A 23493-nucleotide genomic window follows, 5' to 3' on the forward strand; every position below is an offset into this window, starting at 1 on the left:
TTGTAATAAAGAAAGTCATCTACAAACAGAAAGAGAACTGTGGTAATTGAGTGTAGATCACAACGTAGTACTTTCACTCTTTTTGTTGTTGTTTGCTTGCTTTTTATTTTCCTTCTCATTTTCCCCCTTTTGATCTTATTTTTCCTGTACAGCATGATAATTGTGGAAATATGTATAGAAGAATTGCATATGTTTAACATACATTGCATTACTTGCTGTCTAGGGGAAGGGGTGAGAGGAAAGAAGGGAAACATTTTGTAATTCAACGTTTTGCAAGGGTGAATGTTGAAAATTATCCAGGCATATGTTTTGAAAATTAAAAAAAAAATCAGATTTACTGGTATAGTTGCCCCATCACAAAACAATGAGAATTTATTAAGGACTTCCTCCATCTCACATTATCTTGTTTTCAGGACCCCAATTTTACACATGAATGACAGCCTCTTTGCCATCCAATCCAATAGGAAACATTTCCTAGGAGGGCAGCTCCTCTGGGACTCCAGATTATGAAGTTTTATGAGACACTGTTGAGGTTATGAGGTGCAGTCAGACTCTTCCCATACCAGGTCACTAGAATGATGAATGACCAAGTGACAGGGTGAGACCTCCTTAAATAAATTGGCAATATGGGGGCCCTGTCAGAAGTCATCCCAAAAGAATTTGTAAGCATGGACCTATAAATCAAAGGGTAAAGATTTTATTACACAGCTAAGAACAAGCTAAATCCATGATTATCTTTAGCAAGGAAAGGGATTTTAGCCATTAACAAGAGGAAACACAAGTTTTCTAATGGAACTCACAATCAGCCAGGAGGAAGACACTATTAAAGGAAAGATGCTAAGAGTTGGAATTAAGCAATTGACTGATGGACTAAAATGAATTGAGAAATTTAGCAGACTAATCAGTAACTGGTGGGCTAAATCTAAAAGGGATTTAGCACCCTAAAAAGAGTTAGCAAAGATCTAGGAGCAGATCTTTGATAGGGGAGATATAATCTTGGGGTTTTGACATCATAACTTGGTTTTCTGGTTTGATGTAGTAAAGTTGAAGTTTCTAAAGACCTTCACTTGGGGTGAGACTGTAGCAAAAGTCCACAATGCAATGATCTTGTGATTTCACCTTATCTTTATGGGGAGAGAGGATGCCATTGCATCTGGCCCCTTAACACACATTTCCTCTTCCTGTCCCCCAAACCTCACAGACCCACAGCCCTTGGCTTAATGTACTGAAACTTCCTATCTGATCCCCACTTGTTCCCTGTGTGAGCAGGGGCTAATCACTCACCCGCTCCTCTTCCACACTGGGAAATCTGGGCTCATCTTGCAGACTCATAAGATTGTTTTTATCACCTTTGGGAAAATGTTTTTTTTTTTTAATGAGTCTTTCTTCCCTTCATAGACTACAAGCCACAAAAGGGGGGAATGTGGAGATTCTGCCCTCCATGCCCTAGGAGAGAGTTCAGACAAGGTGTAGACTTAAGATTTGAGGGAGACTGCCAAACTGGGTCTGTAGCACCTACTCTTGACCCCCAATTTCTTCAAGCCTCCCCTCCTCTCCCTCCTTAATGCTCGTAATTTCCCTCTGAGATATTTTCTAATTTGTATAATTTGTCCTCATTTGGTCTTATTTGTAGAATCCTGTCCATATTGTCTCCTTCATTAGGAGACAGGGATTTTTACCTTTCTTTGAATTCCCAGTGCTTAACACACTGCCTGGGACTTAGTAGGTGCTTACAAAGTGTTTATTGACCAACCTAATCAAAGGCCTCTTCAGTTCTTAGATCTCCCCTCTCAAAAAAAAAAAATGCTTGCCATTCAGCTCCATCCAGAGACATCTTAGCTCAAGTTCTTGGGCGCTCCCCACTCCTTCTTCCCAAAGGATGAGTAATGGTCCTCCTTCATTGTGCTGAATGATATATATGTATATATACATATATATATATATATATATATATATATATATATATATAGGTTTTTTTTCTTTACTAAAACTTTTTATGTTTCAAAACATATGCGTGGACAATTACTCAACATTAGCCCTTGCAAAACCTTGTGTTTCAATTTTCCCCTCTCTTCCCCAACCCCCTCCTCTAGATGGCAAATAGTCCAATTGTATATAGTTTCCTTTGAGCCTCCTCACAAGCCTGGGACATGGGTGCTAGTATTATCCTTCCCACTGCTCAGTTGAAGAAACAGAGGCAGATAGTTGAATTAGCCCAAGGTCTTAAAGCTACAAAGTGTCTGAGGCAAGACTTGAACTCTCTTCTACTTGGGCCCAGACTCAGTCCTCTCTCAACTAAAGAGGGGGAAGGATTTCTGGGAGTCCTGGAGGGGTGCAGGAAGAAGTTGGTCCCAATATGTTCCCACCAGGGGGGAAGATGCTCTAGTCTGCGTCATCCCCTATTCCCACTCCCAGCCCTGTTGGATCCTCCCAGAAGCCACAGTAGAGCTGAGGCACCTGAGGAAGAACCAGGGCCCTGTTATCTGCCTTGACAGGGGAGGGGAGGGGAGACAGGACCCAGAGGTCCTAAAGTCCCCAAGCACATTCAGTGGCTCTGCCTCCATTCTCTGTGTATCTTTTGGCGTCTAAACAATGTCTACTCCAGAAGGGAAATAAAGGAAGTGGGGTCAGGTACCAGTTCTACTGGACACTAGGTAATTCTCAGTGAGCCATGTTCCCCTGGGGGACAGAACCACTTCTCCATGGACAGTGGGAGGGATCTTGCTGGGGAGGGGCTCTGAGCTGAGCAGCAGCAGCTGAGAGAGGAAGAAAGAGGAGGAGGGAAGAGGGAGGAGGGAGGAGAAAGTGAGAGGCTAAGTCCCTGCCCTGTGGGCCCTTGTGATCCAGGCAGATAGAAGAGCTCCAGCTCTGAAGAGAGACCTCAGTCTTCCAGAGAAGGAGGAGACCAAGAGACCCAGCTCTGGGTTGTTCCCAGGGACAGGTTTAACCTGGACAGCATCAGGGACACCTCCAGGGTCTGCCTTTGAACCTGTACAGGGAAGACACAGGTCAGGAAAGCAGAGAGATTCTTGGGAAGGAGACGGGGTGACACAGCCAAGCCCAGCCCCATGGAGAGCCCTTCAGAACCTCAGTGCAGGACGCTCAGCCCCTGGAGGGGGCTCCTGATCACAGGTGAGACACCAGCTCAGCAGGAGCCCAGGGGAGGGCAGAGGCAGTGGGTGGGATTCTGACCCATATGGAGACAGGGACCAGTCTTGGAGGCTCTGTCCAAGGCACAGCCTAAGAAGGTTTGACCAGGGAGTCTTCCCTTATCAGGGGCAGAGGAGGTAACAGCAACTCAAAACTATCCATCCCCATCCTGACACTCGGGGCAATGTCCAATGCTGGAACAGAGCTTCCTCTGAAGAGGGGAAAGGAAGTTTTACAGTCAGAGGAGACCTGGGTGTGGATCCCAGCACTGATGTGTACTGGCTGTGTGACCATGGTCAGGTCTCCTAGAATCTTGGCTTGGATTTGCCTGGAACACCACCGTCCTCCCAGTGATGTTTGGGAGCCAAAGTGTCAGCCTTAAAATGCACCTAGGGTTTAGGGCTCTTTCACTAAAGCCTGGGTTTGGGGCTAGGAGATCTGGGTTCAAGTGTTACCTTTGCCTTTTCCTGTTTCATATCAGTCAGATGTCTCACCTTATCTGGACCTCAGTTTCTTTGTTTGTAAATTGAGAGCACTGGCTTCAGCAATCTCTGAAGTCTGGTTTTTGTCCTCAGCCACAAGACTTTGTTGCTTCATTTCTGCCTCCATTGCCTTGCCCAGCTCATTGGCAGATCTGAAACAAGCTCGGGGAGGGAGCCAAAAATGTGTCATGTACCAAAGGCTCTGATTGTCTGCAGAGGCTGGGGCCTTCACAGGATGTACAGGCCCAGGATTCCCTGCAAACACCCCCACTGAGTTCCCAGCAACCCCCAAGGCAGGCGGAGCAGCCCCCACCCTTCTGTCAGGGACAGCTCAGTGGCCTTGGTCTCTCAGGAGGGCAGAGGGACCCTGCTGACCTCTGCCTCCTTCCTCCCCTCTCAGCCTCCATCCTCAGCTGCTGGATCCAGCCGACATCTGCTCAAGTCACTATTGTTCCAAACCCTCCCTTTGGGGAAGTGAACCACAATGTCACCTTGGAGATCCGGGGCTTCTCAGGCCAGGCTCTCTTCTATACTTGGTACAGAAAAGCAGTAGCAGAACCCAACAGGATCACTCGCTACACGGTTGAAACTGGAGAGCAGGAGCCTGCAGGCATCCGGGAGAAGGTGCTCCCCAACGGCTCCCTGCTCATCCCTGACCTCACCTTAAGTGACACTGATGACTACCATGTAACCATTGTTAATTCTCGAGGTGACATAATACTTGGACAAGGAAATTTAGCAGTGTATGGTAAGTGCTGCCCTTCCCCTGGGCCATGTCTCATTCCTATTCCCTCACTCAGTCTGGGGTGGGAGACTCCCCTAAGCTCCTTATTCAGGGAGCAGGGAGAATACAGATCCTGAACCCCCCCCCCCATAATGTGGGCCAAAGAGACAGAGCTCCTCCAGCCCAGATCAATGTGATCATGGGTCACTGGAAGCATTGGAGAGGAGAGAGGTCCCCAGCTTCTGAGGCTCTAAGCTGTTATTATTGGGGGGTAACTTCCTGCTTCTTGCCAGCTTTACCAGACCACATTGTGAAACTAAGAAGGGCCCTGAAGACTTGGAGGGGTGTATGGCCCCTTGTGGTTGTTCCTGAGGCAGGCAACTTGCTCCTGAAGTTCACCTTCCCTAAGACAGTTAAAAATCTACTGGGGGTGGGGGGAGCATTGTTGGGTCTGGGTGGGGGAGCATTGCTGAGGATACAACACAGGAGATCTCGTGTCCAGACTACCCACAGGCCTAGAGCCAGATGTCCAATAGCCTTGGTGCCCAGGACCTTCTGTTCTTCTGAGGCTTCCAGAGCTGGCAGCCAGACCCCAGAGGAAGGACCCCTGTGTCACCTCCATTTCCTAGAAAAACAGGCAAGATCAGAGGCTCCAAGCTTCTGGGAAGGGTCAGCCTGGGACAGAGGGTCTCTCCTGACCCTCCCCCCCACTTCTAAGCCTCACTATCCCCCTCTGCCCCTCAAGTCCAACCCCAAGGACATTTGGGGATCCAAAGAAGGGCAATGTTCCCAACAAGGAGAGCTTTCCTGCTGGGAAATAGATTAACAAGGGCTGTCATTATGTGGAGCCAGAAGGTGTTCGAGGGGCTCTGGGCGTCATATATCACCTGAGTCTCACAAGGACCCTGGGATGGAGGTGCTGTGTTTGTAAGTGAAGAAAAGAAACAGAGAGTGAGTGATGTGGCCAGAGCTGGTCAGTGGCTGAGGCAGGATTCGATTTCAGGGCTTCCTGAGCCCCACATCCAGCATTCTGTCTACTACACACCCTCGTGGCCTCCTACCTGAAGGGTCACCTCAGGAGGGAGGGACTTCTCCAGGATGGCCCATCTTCCAGCAGGGACTAGCTGCCCATTCGACAGGGAAACTTGACTGGGACGAGGGTCAGCCCAGGCCCCTTGGCACTTGCTTCCATGGTGGGCAGTGCTGGGAGCTGACCCAGAAGTCTGTGTGTGGCAGGATGCCTTCAGTGGCTACAGGTGAGAGGCAGGATTGGGGGGGCCCCTGACAGTCATTGCCAGCTGTCTTTCTGTCCCTGAACTGGGTAGCAGAGAATACTGCATGAGAAAGGAGCTAGGAGTCCTCCATCTGGTGATTCTCAAGCATTGCTTAGGCACCTACTGCATCCAAAGGAACTGGCCTGGTCATGGGGCATGGCAGGCAAAAAATAAGGAAGTAAATCACTTCCCTCGAGGAGCCCAAGTTCTGTTGAGGAATCACATAAACAAGAATGTGGAAAGGACAGGAGAAGCCCAGGAAATCAGGCACAGCGGGACCTGCCATCGAGACCTACTTCTGGGACCATGGGCTGGTCAGGGAAGGTCTGGGCTTTGAGCATCTGCCAAAGAGGGAGAGAGGGTTGGCCTTAGAGTCCGGAGGCTTGGGTTCAAATTCAACTCTGCTACTTACTGTCTGTTAGATCAAAGACAAGCGACAATACAGGAGCTCAGTTGGTTCTGTACCGATGAGGGCACTGACCTGGATCAGGTTCTAAGATTTCAGGAGCTCTATAAACATGGATGGGAAAAAATTAATCTGTTTTCACTAATGTGATTTTCTTTCCAACACTGAGTGTTTCATTTCATGGATGTAAAACCATGACTCTGAGAAGGGCCCACAGGCCCCCAGGAGACACAGAAGGGGAGGAGCCAGGAGTCCTGAAGACCCTGAGGTCCCTGCGAGCTCACTGTAACCCTCTGACCTGTTATCCTAGGCCAGCAGGGGCGTCTCAGAGGCAGATGGTCATGAAGGTTGGCCAGAGGATATGACGTGGGTGGGAAGGAGTGGGATCGGGTCAGATGACTCAAGGAGTGCAAGGGTCTGAACATCAGTTGAAGGACTCTGCCCCTGAGGTGGTAGGTAATAGTGAGGCCCCGAAGATCCTTGAGGAGAGGTGTGACAACATCAGATCCAGGCACACTTTTGACTGTTTTCCTAATAGTGTGATGGGTGGGTTGGAGAGACACAAAAAAGGTAGAGACCTGGGGCCATGCAGGGGTGATGGAATCCTGATTTTTCCCCAGGAAAAGGAGCTGAGAATCCTTTAGTGCCATCCTCCCACTTTATAGAGGAAGAGACTGAGAGGCTAAAAAAATGAAGGGACTTGGCTAAGATCACATAGAGACAAAGGAGTTGAATCTAGGACCCTCTTGCTCCAAACCTGGGTTCTATTTCCACCATGGCCCATAGTGAGAAATGAGTAGTATCTAGTCTTCAAGTGGCCCGTGTCCTGCTCCTCTTTCCCATGACCCTTCATCCATAGCTTCTGTCAGAATTGCTCAGAGTATTGAGCAGAAAGCACTTCTTCCAAGCCTCGCTATCTCCCTCTGCCCCTCAAGTTCAAGCCCCTGTACTAGGATGTGCCTCCCTATAAACATGGAACAGCTCACCTCTGTGCAACACCTTACGCTTTACAAGGAGCTTTTACATAGATGGTCTTATTTGACTCCCAAATACTGTGAGGTGAGCACTATTATCCTATTTTACAGGTGAGGAGATTGAGGCACAGAGGCCTCAAATGACTTGCTGAGAGTCACAGTTGATAACTTGGACATGGTTTTAGCTCTAAGTCCAAAACTAGTGACTCTGCCATATCAGGCATAAGATCCTTAGGGGCTGCCAAGGCACCTTCCTAAACAGCCTGCTGTGGCCTTCCTTCCCAGGAGCCTTCTCACTGCCCAGCTTGTCCATGCTCACTGCCCAGCATGTCTTCACCACACCTCAAAGTTGGCTAGGCGACCTCGGCCCTGTCAGATGCTTGGCCAATCCTCCATTGTCTTAATAAATACAAGGCAGTAGCTTTGTATGAAAGGAAGTATGTTCTCCCTGTAAACTTCTTAAAAGGGCCCCTCAGAGGGAGTGTAAATTCCACCAAAATGGAGGAGACGGAAGTTTGGAAAAGCTCTAATATTTCTAACTTAGTCCTCTTTGGAAATTAATCCTCAGAGAGCTGAGGAAGGATGACCTAAGAGGGAGTCCCATGAACCTGCTGAAGTTGACCCAGAAATAGTTCTTGGACACACACCTTTCTTAGTGGTAAGGCTGACCTGTCAACTACAGAGGACCCAGGATTAAGGTCCATATCTGGATCCTCCTTGGGTCATGAAGGTTCAAGAAAGTCAGTCCCCCTTGCCTCAGCCTCCTACCTCCTAGGACAACAGCATCTCTAAGCTGGAGAGGATCTTGAAGATCACCTTCAACATTCTCAGATTTAGGACAGAAAACTTCTGAGGAAAGGGGAGAACAAGGACAATGTCTCCCTGACATGCCAGTCTGAAGGTCAAGATGTCACATACCAGTGGTTCATAACTCAAAGCTCCCCAGCTGGTGACAGGATAGTGCTGTCCCCAGATAACAGGACACTCACCATAATCAATGTCACAAGGGAAAACCAAGGACCCTATAAGTGTGAAATCCGGAACCCAGTTAGTTTCAATGAGAGTGAATTCACACTGAATATTATCTGTGAGTAAATTCTCTTTCTGCATGGTGCATATTCATAACTTGGGGTTGTGTTCCCAGAGGTCAAGCCCATCCCTTCACTGATCTTGAGTGCTAAAGATCAAATCCTTGGGCTGCCCATTGCTCTTTGATTTAGGGAGCCCAGACTGGCCACATCATGTCTTTCCATTTGTGATGGAGTAGGGCCGGCCATGAGCAAAAGAAGGCCTTAAGACCTTTCAAGTTCAGGGACCTCAGGTCCAAACCTGAGTGGATGAGGAGCTGTGAATTTCCCAGCTCAGATGAGAGTCAGAAAGATATAATGGTCCCTGGGGATGGGTTACAGAATAGGAAAATCCCTCCCTTCTGCCTTTATTTCAATATGGAATCATTCTCTTTGTTCCAGATGGCCCGGATACCCCCATGATTTTCCCCACAGCTCTGAATTATCCTGTAGGGGCAACTATTGAGTTGAATTGCTCTGCTGAGTCTAACCCACCTGCCCAATTCACTTGGCTTATCAATGGAATTCAGATGGCATCCACATCCAAGCTCTCTATTGCTAATGTGTCTCTGAATCACACTGGAACCTATACCTGCAATGCATCTAACTCTGTCACTGGCTTGTCTAGGAGCAAAGACATCAATATCACAGTCTCTGGTGAGTAGCTGCAGGCCCTCGGCTTTGTGTCTGCCTTTTGTTGGCCTTCTCTAGCATGGACAAAGCAAAGAGAAGTGACGTTCTGGCCACCTGGGTGCCAGGCACTATGTGTTGTTGTGGAAGGGGCTCTGAGCTCAGACTCAGGAAACTGGAGCTGGAATCGTGACTCTGCTTTCCATCCCCTGTGCACCCTCAGGTGTCCCTCTTGCTTTCTGAGATTCAGATTCTACATCTGAACAATTGGACAATCTTTCACTTCCCATATCACAGAATTCTGTGTGGAGAAAATTCTTTTTACATTTAGGTTCAAAAACAAGTGAGCTGTTGCTGTTGGTGGTGGTGATGATGAGGCTGTTGTTCTGTCCCTTTTGCCTTCCAGTTTCTAGAATCACAGCTTCATTGACTGTCCCTGAACTGCTAAGAGGACAGTTACTTGCCTTCAGTCCATTTCACTTGATGCTATGAGTTCACAGATATGGATTCTAGCCTTGGTTAGAATGTAAGCTTTGAGAATGTGTTGGGACTGGCTCTGAGCAAAGGTCAAGAGGAAAATTAATATTATCTCTGTTGATACAGAAAAACTCAGCTCTGCATCCATGTAGTTCTTCTGTGACATGGAATAGTGCACAAGAGCATGCCTGATGTCAGACTGGGTTCTGGTCCAGGTAAAGGTAGAATTGTCTCTGAGTCAGTTGGCTGACTCTGGAATCTCACCACTGCCTCAGTTCCCTTGTCTGTTAGCTCTCTTAGCACCCCACGCAATCTCTGTGGACAGTGGCTTCTGGCAGGATACTGTGTCTCAATCATGTGTACAAGATGGCAGACCTTTGCATTACTAGTCTCACGGATGGGCAGTAGGACCTAGAAAGATCATCTGTGACTTCAGAGTTTCTTTTTCTTTCTCAGTCCTGTTAACACCTCACAAAATTCATAGAGTTTGGTGGTTACAAAACCATAAGTTCTGTCCCAGACACTGGAGGAGGAGGTGCAAGACCAGGAGAGAGGGATAAAACAGTGGGCTGAGAACATGAGTTTGGGCAACTCAGACTATAGCAGTATACAGCACAGAAGGGGGAATGACCTTTTCTTGGCCTAAATCCGAACATAAGCATCACTATGGCCCACATATTAATCTGGTTTTAAAATGGAATATTATTATTGTGTTATATTTTTTTGGTCTTGTTACAGTATAATCTGGTTCAGACTCCACTCGAGAGTGTTGGAGTAGTATATTTGATGCCTGTGGCCTAAATTACCTTTTTCTTAATCTAATTTTTTTCAGTTAATCAAAATCCAATTTCTCTACCTCCTCCTTCTTGCCCACACTGCTAAAGAAAATGAAAATTCTTGTGACAAATAAGGATAAGCAAGCAAAACCAATTCCTATATTGGCTATACCCCAAAATATCCCTACCAGTACATACCCTGAGTTTACCATTTTTGTGTAAGAAGTAATGGTCTTATTTCACTGAGTATCTTTGGAAATCCTGGTAGGTCAGTGCTTTGATTAGAATCTAAAGACTTTCCAAGAACTTTGCCTTTGCAGCATTATAATGATTGCATGAACTATCCTTTGCTTCTATTCACTCAATTCTGCATCAGTTCATACAAATCTTCTGAATTTTCTCTTCTTGATCTTGTTGTAACAGATATTCTTATCAATGACTTGGATCAAACGAGATCATATGTAAGGAGCTTTGTAAATGCTAACTCTTACTCTAATAAATATTCAGACTGAAAGCATAATTTTGAAACCTGAAACCTGAAAAAGAAAAGACAGAAGGAAAAAAGCTAAGAGGACAGTTAATATATGCAGGGTAAATTAGGATCTAGAAGTGTCTCAGCAAGGTGGCACTGTGAATGAAAAATGTGCATAAGCAACTTTGAGCAACAAGGGAAAGCTTTCCGGTGTTGGAAGAAGGAGCATGAATGCTTCTCCTTTTGTGCCAGAGAGCCCTGGGACAGTCAGCTAGTGGATTCCAGGGATCCATTCTCACAAGAATGCTTTAAAATCCAGAAAATTAAAACAATAGGCAATCAAAGGAAATTGTTCTACTTTAATACTTATCAAAACATTTTTTAAAAAAAGATCCCACATTAAAAATCCCTAGAATAAAATGAGATGATTTTTGAGAAGGAAAAAAGCTCAGTGGATAGGGAAGGCACTGGGACTGGATTCAGAACTAGAGATCAAATCTGGTCTCAGACACTTCACTAGCTGGACAAGTCACTTAATCTCTCTTTGCCTCAGTTAGCTAAACTGTAAACTGGAAAGACTAATGGTCCCTACTTCCCAAGGCTGTTGAGAAGATGAAATTAGGTAATACAGCATTTCACACAGTACTGGCCAATAACAATAATCATAATAATGAGAATAATAACATTTATATACTACATAACACATGCCAGGAATATAGCAGGCACTTCAATCAATGTTCTTCCCTACTCCCATTTCCAACTTAGTCATTAGATTATGCATGTCCCAAAACCTGTCTCAGGGAGGGAATAACTCAGGACCCAGCACTCCCTCCCCTGGACTTCCTCCTTACCTTCCTTATTAGCATAACAACTGAACCAGGGGGCATCTCCTTACCCATAGACCATCCCTGTATGTCTATAATGTAAATGCTTGGGCTTTAGGTGGTTTTTTTGTCATGAAGACATGACCTCGGGAAGACACAAGCCAATCACTTACACAGCTCTCTTTTTCTCTCTATAGAAAGAACAATCAAACCTTACCTCATGGCCAACAGAACCAACATGATAGAGAATGACGCTTTGGCCTTCACATGTGGCACAGAACAGGAGGGAGTGGATACTCTGTGGTTCTTCAATGAAAAGCTTCTGATTCTCAATGAGAGGATGGTGCTGTCCATGAAAAACCGGACCCTCACCATCCTGACTGTGAAGAGGGAGAACGCTGGGTCTTATGAATGTGAAATCCGGAATCCAATCAGTTCCAGTAGAAGTGACCCCTTTATCCTGCATGTGAACTGTGAGTGACTCTGAGTGTCCTCCTTCTCCAGTCCTTTCCCCAACAGTGACTCACATCTCATCTCTTCTCTTCTCTTCTTTACACAGATGGACCAGAAAACATCAAGGTTGGACCAAACCCCAAGAAAGGAGAGGTTGAGGTCAAAATCAAAGGCTCACTTACATTAGAGTGCCATGTTGAGTCTTACCCACCTGCCCAGTATAGATGGCAAGTCAATGGCACCAAGATCCCCAACTTCTCTAATAATACCTATGTCATCAAACATGCAACTTGGGAAGATTCAGGAAAGTATACATGTATGGCAACGAATAATGTGACCAACTTGTCAGTCTCTAAGAGCATCAGAATTAAAGTCATTGGTAAGTGTTCTCTCCCTTCCCTCAAAGAAAAAAGTTTTAGGGGTTGCTCAAAGGTGGGGGACAGGAGCAGATGCTCAGGTTTATTAGAGAAGGCAGGTTTTCACAGTAAATTGGCAGAGGATGTGTAAAGAAACATGATTCCACAGAATGTAGTCAGCCTGACAATGAGTGTCAGTTCATTTACTGCAATTTTGGCCTTGGTAAAAATGGAGACTAATCTCTAAATTGTACTAGAAAATACAGGTTCATTCATCATTCGATACACATTTAGCTTCAAACTTTCTGCAGAGCACTGTACTAGGCCCAGAGGAAAATACAAGGTTTATTGAAGACTCCATTACTATTTTCAGAAATCTTAAAATCTACTAGAAGGACCAGACCCCAAAGATAGGTAATTGATACACAATATAACTTAATTTGAATACTTAGACTATGGCTCCAAAATAAAATGTTGTAGGAGAGCTCAGATAAGAAAGGCCATCCTAGCCGGGAGGCTGATCAAAAATCAAGTCAGGTTTCATAGAAGAACTTGACTTGTGTTTTAAGGTATATGAAGGAGTTCAACAAATTAAAGGGGAAAATATTCTATTTCCATGAAAAATATTCTGAGTCAAGGTTCAGAGGTGGGATACTACAGTGTGTGAGTGGCAAATGTAGAACAATGCAAGCTGAGCAGATAATACATGGCCAGAAGAATGTTAAGAGTTCTGCTGCCATTTTGTGAAAAGTTTTGAATCCTAGGCTAAGACCAACAAAGGTTCCCTAGTGTAGTGGGCTTTCTAAAGCCCCTAAAATGGGGTACCAAGATGTATTATGCTTTCTAGAGCCCCCAACATGGAGTGAAAAAATATACCATCTAGACTAGCTCTCTGGAGGATTTTGGGAAGCGCCTGAGTCTTTGCTCTTAGTGGAGGAGGAAGGGAGACAGGAGACCCACAAGGATGGTGAAAGATGGAGTCTCTTCATTTTAAGTCCTCTCAGCCCTTAAATACCTTAGTGCAATTACATCACTACAGCACACTGAGCATGTGCCAACTATAGAACCATTACATCATCATAGCATACTGTGCAAGTGTTAACCAGAAGCACTCGTGATATTGATAGATAAACCTCCTTAAGTATCCCTTGATTCAAGTAGAACACAGGTTGTCACGCCCTCCCTGATTTCGCAGGAAAGATGAGAGCACCAAAGGGAGGTGGGAGCCAAACCACACATTGTCAGCAGGTTCCCTCTGAGCTGGGTATAAGGATCTTATACCTTATCCAGAGTTCCCCCACTATCTGTGGCCCTCTACAACCTAGTACTGTTATATAGCAGAGTTTGCATCGGTTCCAATAGCAAGGATCTTTATCAGTGTATTAAGTAGGTCTGTCTCTGCTATTATTTATTAGAAGGGAAATTAGTGAGCCAAATTAGTGTAAGTTTCAAAATCTGAAATGGACTCTTACTTTCTGGCTCTCTATAGTCAAGACAATAAGAGGCTACAATCAGATGTTGGGGAAGGCCCTTCCAGATGGAGATCCAGGAATCTCTGATCTCTGCCAACACTGAGTCTTTAATTAGCTGGTCTGAGAAAGACTCACAGGGACCATCCTGCAAAGAGCAAAAGTGTTCAGGTGCTGGAAGGAGAGAGATCACGCTGAACCAACACATCTTCTCTTGGAGCCTCCATTTTCTCCTTTGTAAAATAGAGTGTGAAGATCCTGGAGGGTATCCTAAACCCTGCACTGTATCCTAGATAATCCTATGTAATCCTAAAGATTAAAGGGATATAGAAGGCTGCCTTGTTTTACAAATGGGGAAACTGAGGGGAAACTAGAGAAGGTAAATGTCAGCATATGGAACTGCAACAGGGGCCAGAATCATAAAATGAGCACTCAGTACTTTCTAGAAGCTTTGGAATTAGCTCTGTAAATTAGGGGAGTAAATGGAGAACAGAATAATGGGAGCAGAGGTGCTCCCACCTTTTGTGCCAGAAATCCCTGAAGGAGTCAGGCTGCTGGATCCCAGGGACCTCTTCTTTTAATCCAGAAAACATAATATTTAGGAATTCAAAGAGAAAAGTTCTATTGAAACATAGATATCAACATAATTTTTAAAACAAATTCATGAATCCTGTATTATGGAACCTTAGATTAGAATGAAGTGGTTAGTGAGAGGCAGCGAGAAACCACATTGGATAGGGTCTGAAGTCAGGAAGACTTGAATTCAATCCCGCTTTAGACATTTACTAAATGCTTTATCCTGGGCAAATTATTTAACTTTTCTCTGCCTCAGTTTCCAGAAGGCTTAAGTGGGGAGGATAATGACATCTACCTCCCAGGTTTTTATGAGGATTAAAATAAGATAACATTTTTCAAGTGTTTGATGCAGTTTCTGGCAATGATAATGATAATTAATAATGATGATGATAGTTGTGATACTAACTCAGACCTGTACAATGGATCTCTTCATATGAAAGGAAGAGGAGGAGGAGTAGAAAGAGGAGGAGGAGAAATATTGATGATGATTGAGGATGATTGATGATGATAATGATGATACAAGGAGACTGAGAGGCAGTTGCTTTCCCTGACCTCTCCACTGAGAGGCGTTGCATTGTCTGACCTCTCTCCTCTTCCTTCTTGCCTCCAATTTATTTATTCCCAATCCACAAGGAAGATCTGCAAAGGCTGCTTTGCAACTCCTTCAAGTTTATGATTCACAGCGGTGGAGGCTCTGGTGGAATTGACCTGTCCCTTCACCTAGGCATGTTCCTTAACAGATGATGATAATACATATCATTTGTATAGTACCACATACTCCAGACACATAGTAGGTACTTTGTAAATGCTTGTTCCCTTCTCCCATTCTCATTTTGGTCACTATATTGTACATATTACTTATTTTTCCCGCCCAAGTCAGTGTAATTACAAAGTCCAAAGGCTGAGCACATGACTTAGGAGAGTGACAAGAAAAATAGAGACTAAATGGGGCTCCTGGACTATGGACTTGGTGAATAAGTAGTTGGGGTTCCAGCAGAGATAAGCCTAGAACTCAACAGAGAACAATTGCAGTCCTGCAGTTTGTGTACAGAGCTAAGTCACAGAAACAGTGGTGACTGAGGAGGGGAACAGTGCCAAGAAGTCCCAGTAGCCATGGGCTGAGGATCAGTCAGAGACAAGGAGCTGGAGTTTCATCTCCTCCTTAGTCTTGGATCTGCAGCTAAGGAACCAGGGTAAAGAGTTTGGAATAAGGGGAAGCCTCTAATTCTGAACCTACAGAACCTTGCAGCTAACTGACATTGTCTGGGGTCACCAGCAGTCTACCAAAACTCCAGCTAAGGACAAGTCTACAGTAGAATTGCAAAGTCCCAAATCTGTGATAAGAGTTTCTAAAACGTAGCAGTGATCAGAGATGTCTCTGCATAAAGCTGCTTTTGGAGCACCGAAAGTCAGCAGTGCACTGAGCCGAGCCACTCCTTATTTCCTTAAAGAATACAATATTAAATCCTCAGAGAAAAAAGCAGGAAGATATCAAAGAATAGAAATTAGGCACAGATATTTCTTCCAGAAGTGTAAAGAGTTTGGTTCTAGTAACAAATACCAGTTCACACACATGTTTAACATGTATTGGATTACTTGCTATCTAGGGGGAAAGGATGAGAGGAAGGAAAGGAGAAAAATTTAGAACACAAGGTTTTGCAAGGGTGAATGCTGAAAATCATCTTTGCAGGTCACACAGCTGGTAAGTGGCAGAACCAGGTCTGGAGACTAGATTTTTGTACACCAAGTACCAGTGTTCTTTCCATGAAACCCTACCATCTTGGTATTTTGAGTCCTTTGAAGTCTGATTGGGTAACTCAAGCTGTCAGGGCCCTCCTGCTACATTTGATGTATCTCTGCTGGCACTAATGCTTAGCAAAGTGTTCAGTTAGTTTGGGAATGAATATTTCCTACTTTGGATGCAGTTTTGGACCTTTAAGGAGGCTTTTGCAGAAGAAACCCTAACATTGAAAATGAAGGTAATTTTCCACAACACACTCAGATCCCTAATTTTCTCAAAATTTTCTCAGAATTCTCAAAATACAGACAAGACTTTAGCGAACAGAAACTAATCCAGAGAATAGATATAGACCTTTTCTTTTCATAATTAGGAAACTGGGTAATAAAGTGGGTAAAGGGAATTTAAAATGGTTAGACTGTCAATTAGTAACGAATATAGTATGAAAATTACCCAGGTGTCCTGCTTAGCAGTATATGCTTTTCTCACTTGACATTGCCATAAAGTAAAAGAATGTCAGACTGATTTAAATTCTATTCTTCCATGTAGAAGATATATTATTATGTAGAAGTCATTCAACCTCAATTAATGTTTCTTGATCTGTGACATTAGATATTAATAAATAATAATGCTTATGCTATCTACCTAGTTCATTTTTTAAAAAATCCAGTGTGAATTAACAAGCACTCTGCCAGTTCTAAGGATGGGAATAAAAGAAAACCTTTTTGCATGTATTTTGAAAATAAAAGGCGATTGCTTTAAAAAGGAAGTATCAAAGTAAAGGAAAAGGTAAACAAATTTTGAAAGAATGAATAAAAATACAATAATAAGGAACCTTTTAAAGCTAGAAAAATATGACCCATTCAGACTTCAGCCCAAAACAAAAAAAAAAAAAAAAAAGAAAGAAAGAAAGAAAAGAGAAAACGGTTAAGGACTTGAGTGGAAATTTACAAAAGTTGAATAGAATAGAGTTATTGCTATTATTGGATAGGGATAGAAAAGAACATGCATATTTCTCAGCAGTGTGTGACATTTTAGAAAAACTGACCCTGCATCTAAGCGTGAAAACTTAGCAAACAAATTCTAAAAATAAAGGCATTAAACATATCTTATCTTGATTGCAATGCTACAAAACTTATAGTCAATAAGGCAACTTTGAAAAAAAGATTAGGAAATAATACACTAAATGATTTAATTCTAAAGAACTGGTGACCAAGGACTGTTTTGTCATTCTCCTCTTGTTTAGAATAATTGATCTCATTTCCATGAGCAATCCTTAACCATCCAATAGCAGATAGTAATCATTATTGTCAATGGCAATACATAAAGCACTTGACATACCAAGATGAAAGATATGGATTGGAAGAAAGAATGGAGGCAGGTTGACCACTGGGGAGGCTATTGAAAACTTCAGATAGAAATCAATGAGTGCTGGAATTGGGACAAGGGAATGGGGAGCAAGAGGACTATATAACTATATATATAAACCCCATAAGTTTATATGGTTTAAAGCTGAGATGAATGTTACAGGTACATCACCTACTCCCAAAACATTGGGAAATTAATGTCCAGAGAAGGAATTTGGCCAATATCCCACAGGTAGCAAATTACAGGATGTGGAATTTAATCCAGGTCTCTAGAATGAAAAATGAGAGCTCTTTTTGTTCTAGTGTTTGCTTCATCAGTCAATAAACACTTATTAAAGATATACAGAATGCCAGATTCTGTGCACAAGTGATAGGCACTTCATGGTGGAGACTCCTCAAAAACACTCAAAATTCCTTTTCTCTTGTACTTAGCAGAACAATATATAGGAGGAAGTAATGGTTCTTCACTGTCTGGAGGGGCCATCACCGGCATTGTGATTGTAGTCCTGATTGGAGTAATTCTCATTGGGGTCCTCATCTATATCCAGTGCTTCAGAAAGGCTAGAAGGTAAAATGATGCTTTCTCAGGTTGTCCTCCCTTATAGTCTGTTTCCTGAATGGGGGAGGGATATCAGCAGGGCTTTCTGCATCCTGTACCCTCTTTTGGACCAGATCTACCTCTCTTTCCTAAACTCCTACGTTTCAAAACCGATTCCTTTGGATAAACTCTTTCTCTAGACCTATTCCTCACACTTGATAGTTTCTTCATAGGTATTCACTTCCACATTGGAGTGGGAACTAGAACTTCCTATTTTTCCTTGTTTACAAACAAAGAGAGAAAGAGTGAAAGGGGCCACACTGAGAACACCACCTAGTGAGAAAGCAAGTGAAAAAAAAAAAGGCTAGGGAGGCAGATCCCCAGTTCATGGAGAAACTGAGTAGGAAACTAATACTACTTATTGGTGTGAAGAAAGTAACAATTATTGTACTTAAGGATAAGGCATGTAGCCTGGGGATATCCAAAGGCAAAAATTTGACTCTGATCCAATGGTTGCTTCTAATTTAGGGAAAGCTTTTATTTAGGGTTATAACCTAATAGTCCCACATGTCTTCTTTTTGAAGGATCAGCAAATACCAGCTTTCAGAGAAGAACCAGTCAGCACACAAACATGGTAAGTGAAAACACCAAACAGTGAAACCTATACCTAATGGTGGTCTTGGGAGAAAGGAAATAAGGAGGAAGGAAAAACACCCTCCCCCATATCATCTTCATCTGTTTGTTGGTGAGTATGGGTGGGAAGGAGGAAGAAACAATCAATTTGGAATTCAGGCTCAGGAGATACCAAGGAAATCTTCTGTCTGTGTTTCTCTCCTTCCAGGTGAGGACATCATCATGAATGAAAACACTGTTCACCTACCAGGCTCAGCTCTGCCTGCACAGGTAGGGACACAAGGTCTTCTTCAATCACTTCTAGGACTCTGGGATGTTTCTTATGGAGTTTGAAAACCTGGAGACTCTTCCTGGCCTGAACCCTTAGGCTTTTAGTGTGCCTGAGAGATTGCAGGATCACTAGAGCACCTTGATGAGCAGCAGAGTATCTGAAGGAGAGTGAAAAGATGGGTGAATATTCCTTAGGTCTGGGGTCAGGAGGTCTGGTTGTGGACAAGTCTGAAAAGAAGAAAACTTTTGGAGGGGATGCAGTGGTAAATGGAGACCTGATCACTATTTTTGGAGGGACAACATGTGGGAGAGAGATAGATTTGGCCTCCTTGACTCCACCGGGCACAATATAGGGGATGAGGAATCAGATTTGTAGAGGTCAATTGAGACAATGTAGATAAACTTCCCAGAAATAAGATGTCAAGTGTTCTTTCTACAAGACGCCCATCTTTCCTCTCCAGCATGACAATACTCTAGTTCAAGATATCATCAACTCAGCCCTGAACTATTGCAACAGCTTCTTCATGGGTGTCCCAAGCCTTAGAGTCTTCCCTCTCCTCCACACAGCTGGCAAACACATATGTAAGCATAGGTTTAACCAAGTCTCTATCCTTCATCAAGAAGGTTCAAGGGCCCCCTGTTGCCAGGAAAAGAAATCGTGACCGCACATAGTTTGTTTAAGTCTACTTTCTGAGTTCACTAATGTAAGAAACTCCCCATCTCAATATTTATGAATCCATAGTCTTGGAGTTAGACTTTCTTGTCCTTCCTGAACTCAAAGGTTCAAACTAATCAATTGCAGTTGTTGTAAGGTCATCACCTTCCATCTGTCCTCCCTGGCTCTCTGTTCAGGTTATGTCCCATGCCTTGAAGGAGCTTCCTCCTCACTTCCTTCTCATGGAATCCTAACCCCTCTGCCTAGTTCAGCTCAAATGTTAAACCCCAACAGGAGTCTCTCTGCTCATTCCCATTGTTCATGCAATCCCTCTGCTTGTCCTTTTCTATATATTTGGTATCTGATTGTCTCTTTCCTAACTATTTCTTCCTAATAGAATATTAACTCCTTAATGGCAAGCTTCTCTGTCTTCTCAGTTCATCCCATAAATAAAGGAATGAATGAATGATTATTCATTCAGTAAATCATATTCAGAGCTTTAAGGACAGCCCTCTCCTAAGTGAAGAATTTATTAATTCATGTAAAAGTTTTCATTCTCCACAATGAGATCATTTTTGAATTAAGGAGACTGGACATATTGAGAAATGGTGGCCAAAAGGGGATATTTTGCTTTGGAATATTACAGAGATAATAAAAAATGACAGAAGTCAAGCCAGAATCGACTTGTTTATGGGTCCAGAACCGTAAAGCAGGAATGAAAAGAGGATAAAGAACAGGATGCTCAGTTTGGCAGTTACAGGAGTGAAAGGATCAAGTCCTGCAGTGCTTGTTTTCTGGATCAATCATGGCAGGCAGTGAAGAGCCATCAATAAAGGAAGTGACTCCTGGCTGGAACCTAGGATTTTGTTGGTGGGCACCTGCTGAGGCAACCACTACTAAAGACAGAGAGGTTTTTATAGCCAGAGCTACAGGCAGAGAAAACAAAAGGCTTTCCAGGATTTATACACAATATTAGGCACAGAGTATGTGCTAAATAAGTGCTTCTTAAAAGGATGGAGTTGGATTGGACTACCTGGGACATGGGATCCTACTCCACACTGGCAGTCTCCAGGAAAAGTTAGAGGATGCCTTGTCACATGATTTGTAGAAGACATTGACAATAGAGTCTAATGATCTCTGAGGTCCCTTCTTACTCAGGGGATCCATGACTGTGAAAACTCTAGGACCCCTTCTATTTGTCACATGTCATAATATTCCTTCTAACTGAAGCATTGGCTGTCCTAAATTCCTTTCCAACTCTGACTCTGGAGGCTGTTACTAGCTATTTTTTTTTTTTCATTTTCACAGGGCTCAGGCTCTTCCCCTACTTTTCCTGAAGAACTACCTAAGAGTTCTTACCAGGTATGTGATCAAGGAGAGGCCAGAACTCTCTCAGAGACCAAGGGAGAGGTCAAAATGGTGTCTAAGGATGAAGTTCCAGCTGATGGGACAGAGAACAGGAATGAGGCCAGGGTGGAGGTAAGTGGAGACATGGTATGGAGAGGGGAGGGCCTCCTTATCCCAGTCTCCATTCTGGGATTCCAGTGACATCACTATTCTCTATCTTTAGACATTGGACATCACTAGAGTGGATGTTTGTGACAAGATCGACCTCTGAAAGAAACCTGAAGCCTAAGGAAGTGGGAAAAGTCCCCAGGGATGTTGGGACAACCTTCAGTCACCATTCATGAAGAAGGGTTCACAGACATCTCTCAGGGAAGAAAATAGAGACATTGAGGTCAATTGGAAAAATCAAGCAGAAAGGGAGAAAAAGGCTGGATTTGAGAAAGGAGAAGAATTCTAGGGACCCAGGGGCCCTCAGATGTCCCAGAAAGTATTAAGAGGAATGAAAGGAGCCAGAGCTATGTGACTAAGCTATCAAAAAGCAATGAAGCCTATGCGATGAGTTTGGGGACATGCTCTGTTGCTCTCCAAGGGCTTCAATATTTTAAATATCATCATATTTTCTTGTCTTCTTTATCCCTTTTATTCACATAAATATCCTTTTGGAACCTTTTGTGTGTATTCCTATTGGATGTGGTAATAGAAGATCCATTATAACCGCATGGTCCTAAGATGTTGTGATTCTCAGCATCAAAGAGTTCATGGTCTTGGGCTTCTGAAATCCCATGGAACAAGGAATCTTGTCATAGGGTATATCTTGTAGAGGAAATATACCTATAATTTTAAGGTCCCCTGATCTTAGAGTGCTTCTGTCCTAACGATCTATCAATAATTATAAATCTTATGACTTTGGAATCAGTGGTCCTAAGCTCCCCCTGACCCTAGAATGCTCTTGTTGTAACAATCAGTCTGTCAATGATTACAAAAATCTTCTGGCTAAGAAATATAATATTTCTTCCCTTAGACTTTAGGGAAGATATATTAGTGATCCTGAGATCCTTTGACCTCAAAGCATCATTGTTCTGACAATTTGTCTGTCAATGATTCTAAAGTCTCCTAGCCTTAGAAAAGTCCTACAAACATTTCTGACAGTCAGATACATAATCTGCTGGTCAATGATAACCAAATTCCTGAGACCATTCCAAAGTTCTATCTCTGGGTTTTAAAATTAGCATTTCGGTGACAGGAAGAACTAGATAAATTTGTCTCCTTGCTCCTGGTTGTTTACTAAATTCTTTTGGAACTTTGCCCACTTCAATTGGCATTACAATTACAATAAACTTTGCCCCTTGACTTGGATATGGGTTCAAGCCAGCAACTTTTTTCGAGATACCTTGCAACACTGTTCTGAGACTCCCAATCTTTTGGGCTCCCTTCCCAATCTCAACAATTGGTTAACTGTATATGGGAAGAATCTGGCCTCCCAAGGCTTAATTTCATCATTTTCAAGATAAGCTATAATTTTTTTTTCATCCTCAGTCCTATAGCTGGGACACATGAAGCAACTAGGAAAATTCTTGTGTGAGTCTTCGTGAGCTCGACAATCAGCAAGTTTTGATTTGCTTGACTGGGGACACCCCAGCCTAGGAAATTCTTGAAATTATAGGCAAAGTTCCTGAGGAACCTTTGCCACCTTTCACCTTCTTGGGGATGCAGAGGAGACAAGGTGCTATAGGATGACTTGGACAAAAAAAAATTCTATGGCTTTTGGCAAAGATGGGTCAGTTCTCTTTTATATCATTTTTGTCTGTGTCTGTGTCTCTGTGCAAAATGTTTAGTCATTTTTGTTCTGTGAGCTAGATTCTGTTATCTGGAAAGATTTAAAATGCAGCCAGCAACAACAAAAAACTTCTATGCTGTAGTTGAATTCTGGGAAGATTTCTTAACATCCTTGATTCCCACCTTAAAAAGGGAAAAAGCCCAACTTTTTCCTGAGGACCTCAGTTCTGGTCAAGATGGAAGTACAGAAATAAAATTATCTAATTCAAATTAAAATAACATCTTAGCAAATTCTCAAAGTTTTAAGAACAATAATTAAGAAGTTTGACAATTTGTCATTTAAAAATTGCAAGAAAAATTCCGGAAACATTGGGAATAATTCTGGGAAATTCCTCCATTCTGAAAGAAAAGAAAAAGAAAAAAGAACTAATGGTAAATAGTGACTTTTTGCTTACCCTTCTTCCTTGACTCTCATCTTATCCAGAGTCCCCTTCTATTCCTTTGGGAAAGCACACCCCTTTTGTACCAAGAAAAACATCAAGTGAGACTCAGTAAAATTTCAAGTGGAGTTTATTTGCTGGTGACTGCAAAGGGCACAATGGGACCCAAATCAAGAGCTCAGAACAGTGAGAGGCAAGAGTTTATAATGGCTAAAATCACAAACTAGAGTCATTAATTGTGTAATCAGGAAAATAGAGAAGCAGACATCAGTAGTTTTTGAGAGCTGGGGAGTTCAGAGAACAGGGGTACAGGATGAGATGTTCTGACCCCAGCACACAAGGACATGGCATTCTGCTTAGATAAAATGTTGGGGTAAGTGGGAAATAGATCAAGCAGGATCTTGCACAACAAGCCCCACTTCTCATAGGAGAGTCAAACCATTGATCATCAGGATCTGGGAAGGAGTCCTGTAAAGGTCCATATCTGGGGTTTTGTATGAGAAGGAGCTTAACTGAGTTAATGCAGGACTGAATGAGTCATGTCAGATGGGAAAACAGACAGGGTTCTACAGTAAGAGCGAGACCAAGGAGTAAAAGTGGACCAAGTAGTGCAGAGATT

At 43.2% G+C, this 23493-nt stretch overlaps 1 protein-coding gene across 3 annotated transcripts; it reads left to right on the plus strand.

The window, feature by feature from the left end:
* Positions 1–2779: 2779 nt before the first annotated feature.
* LOC100927514 (putative pregnancy-specific beta-1-glycoprotein 7) lies at positions 2780–21504 on the plus strand. Of its 3 annotated transcripts, none has more exons than XM_031963242.1 (10): positions 2780–3132; positions 4033–4380; positions 8480–8734; positions 11454–11729; positions 11816–12088; positions 17651–17783; positions 18338–18387; positions 18595–18656; positions 20620–20790; positions 20882–21504. In XM_031963242.1, the coding sequence occupies exons 1-10, from the start codon at positions 3069–3071 to the stop codon at positions 20927–20929; spliced, it is 1680 nt and encodes a 559-aa protein (XP_031819102.1). In that variant the 5' UTR covers positions 2780–3068; the 3' UTR covers positions 20930–21504. The 3 variants fall into 3 exon arrangements, with proteins under 3 accessions (XP_031819102.1, XP_031819103.1, XP_031819101.1); XM_031963241.1 differs by having other exon boundaries at positions 2781–3132; positions 17648–17783; XM_031963243.1 differs by lacking the exon at positions 8480–8734 and having other exon boundaries at positions 17648–17783.
* The last annotated feature ends 1989 nt before the right edge of the window (positions 21505–23493 follow it).

This window comes from Sarcophilus harrisii, chromosome 3, assembly GCF_902635505.1.
Source record: "Sarcophilus harrisii chromosome 3, mSarHar1.11, whole genome shotgun sequence".
Taxonomy (NCBI): Eukaryota; Metazoa; Chordata; class Mammalia; order Dasyuromorphia; family Dasyuridae; genus Sarcophilus; species Sarcophilus harrisii.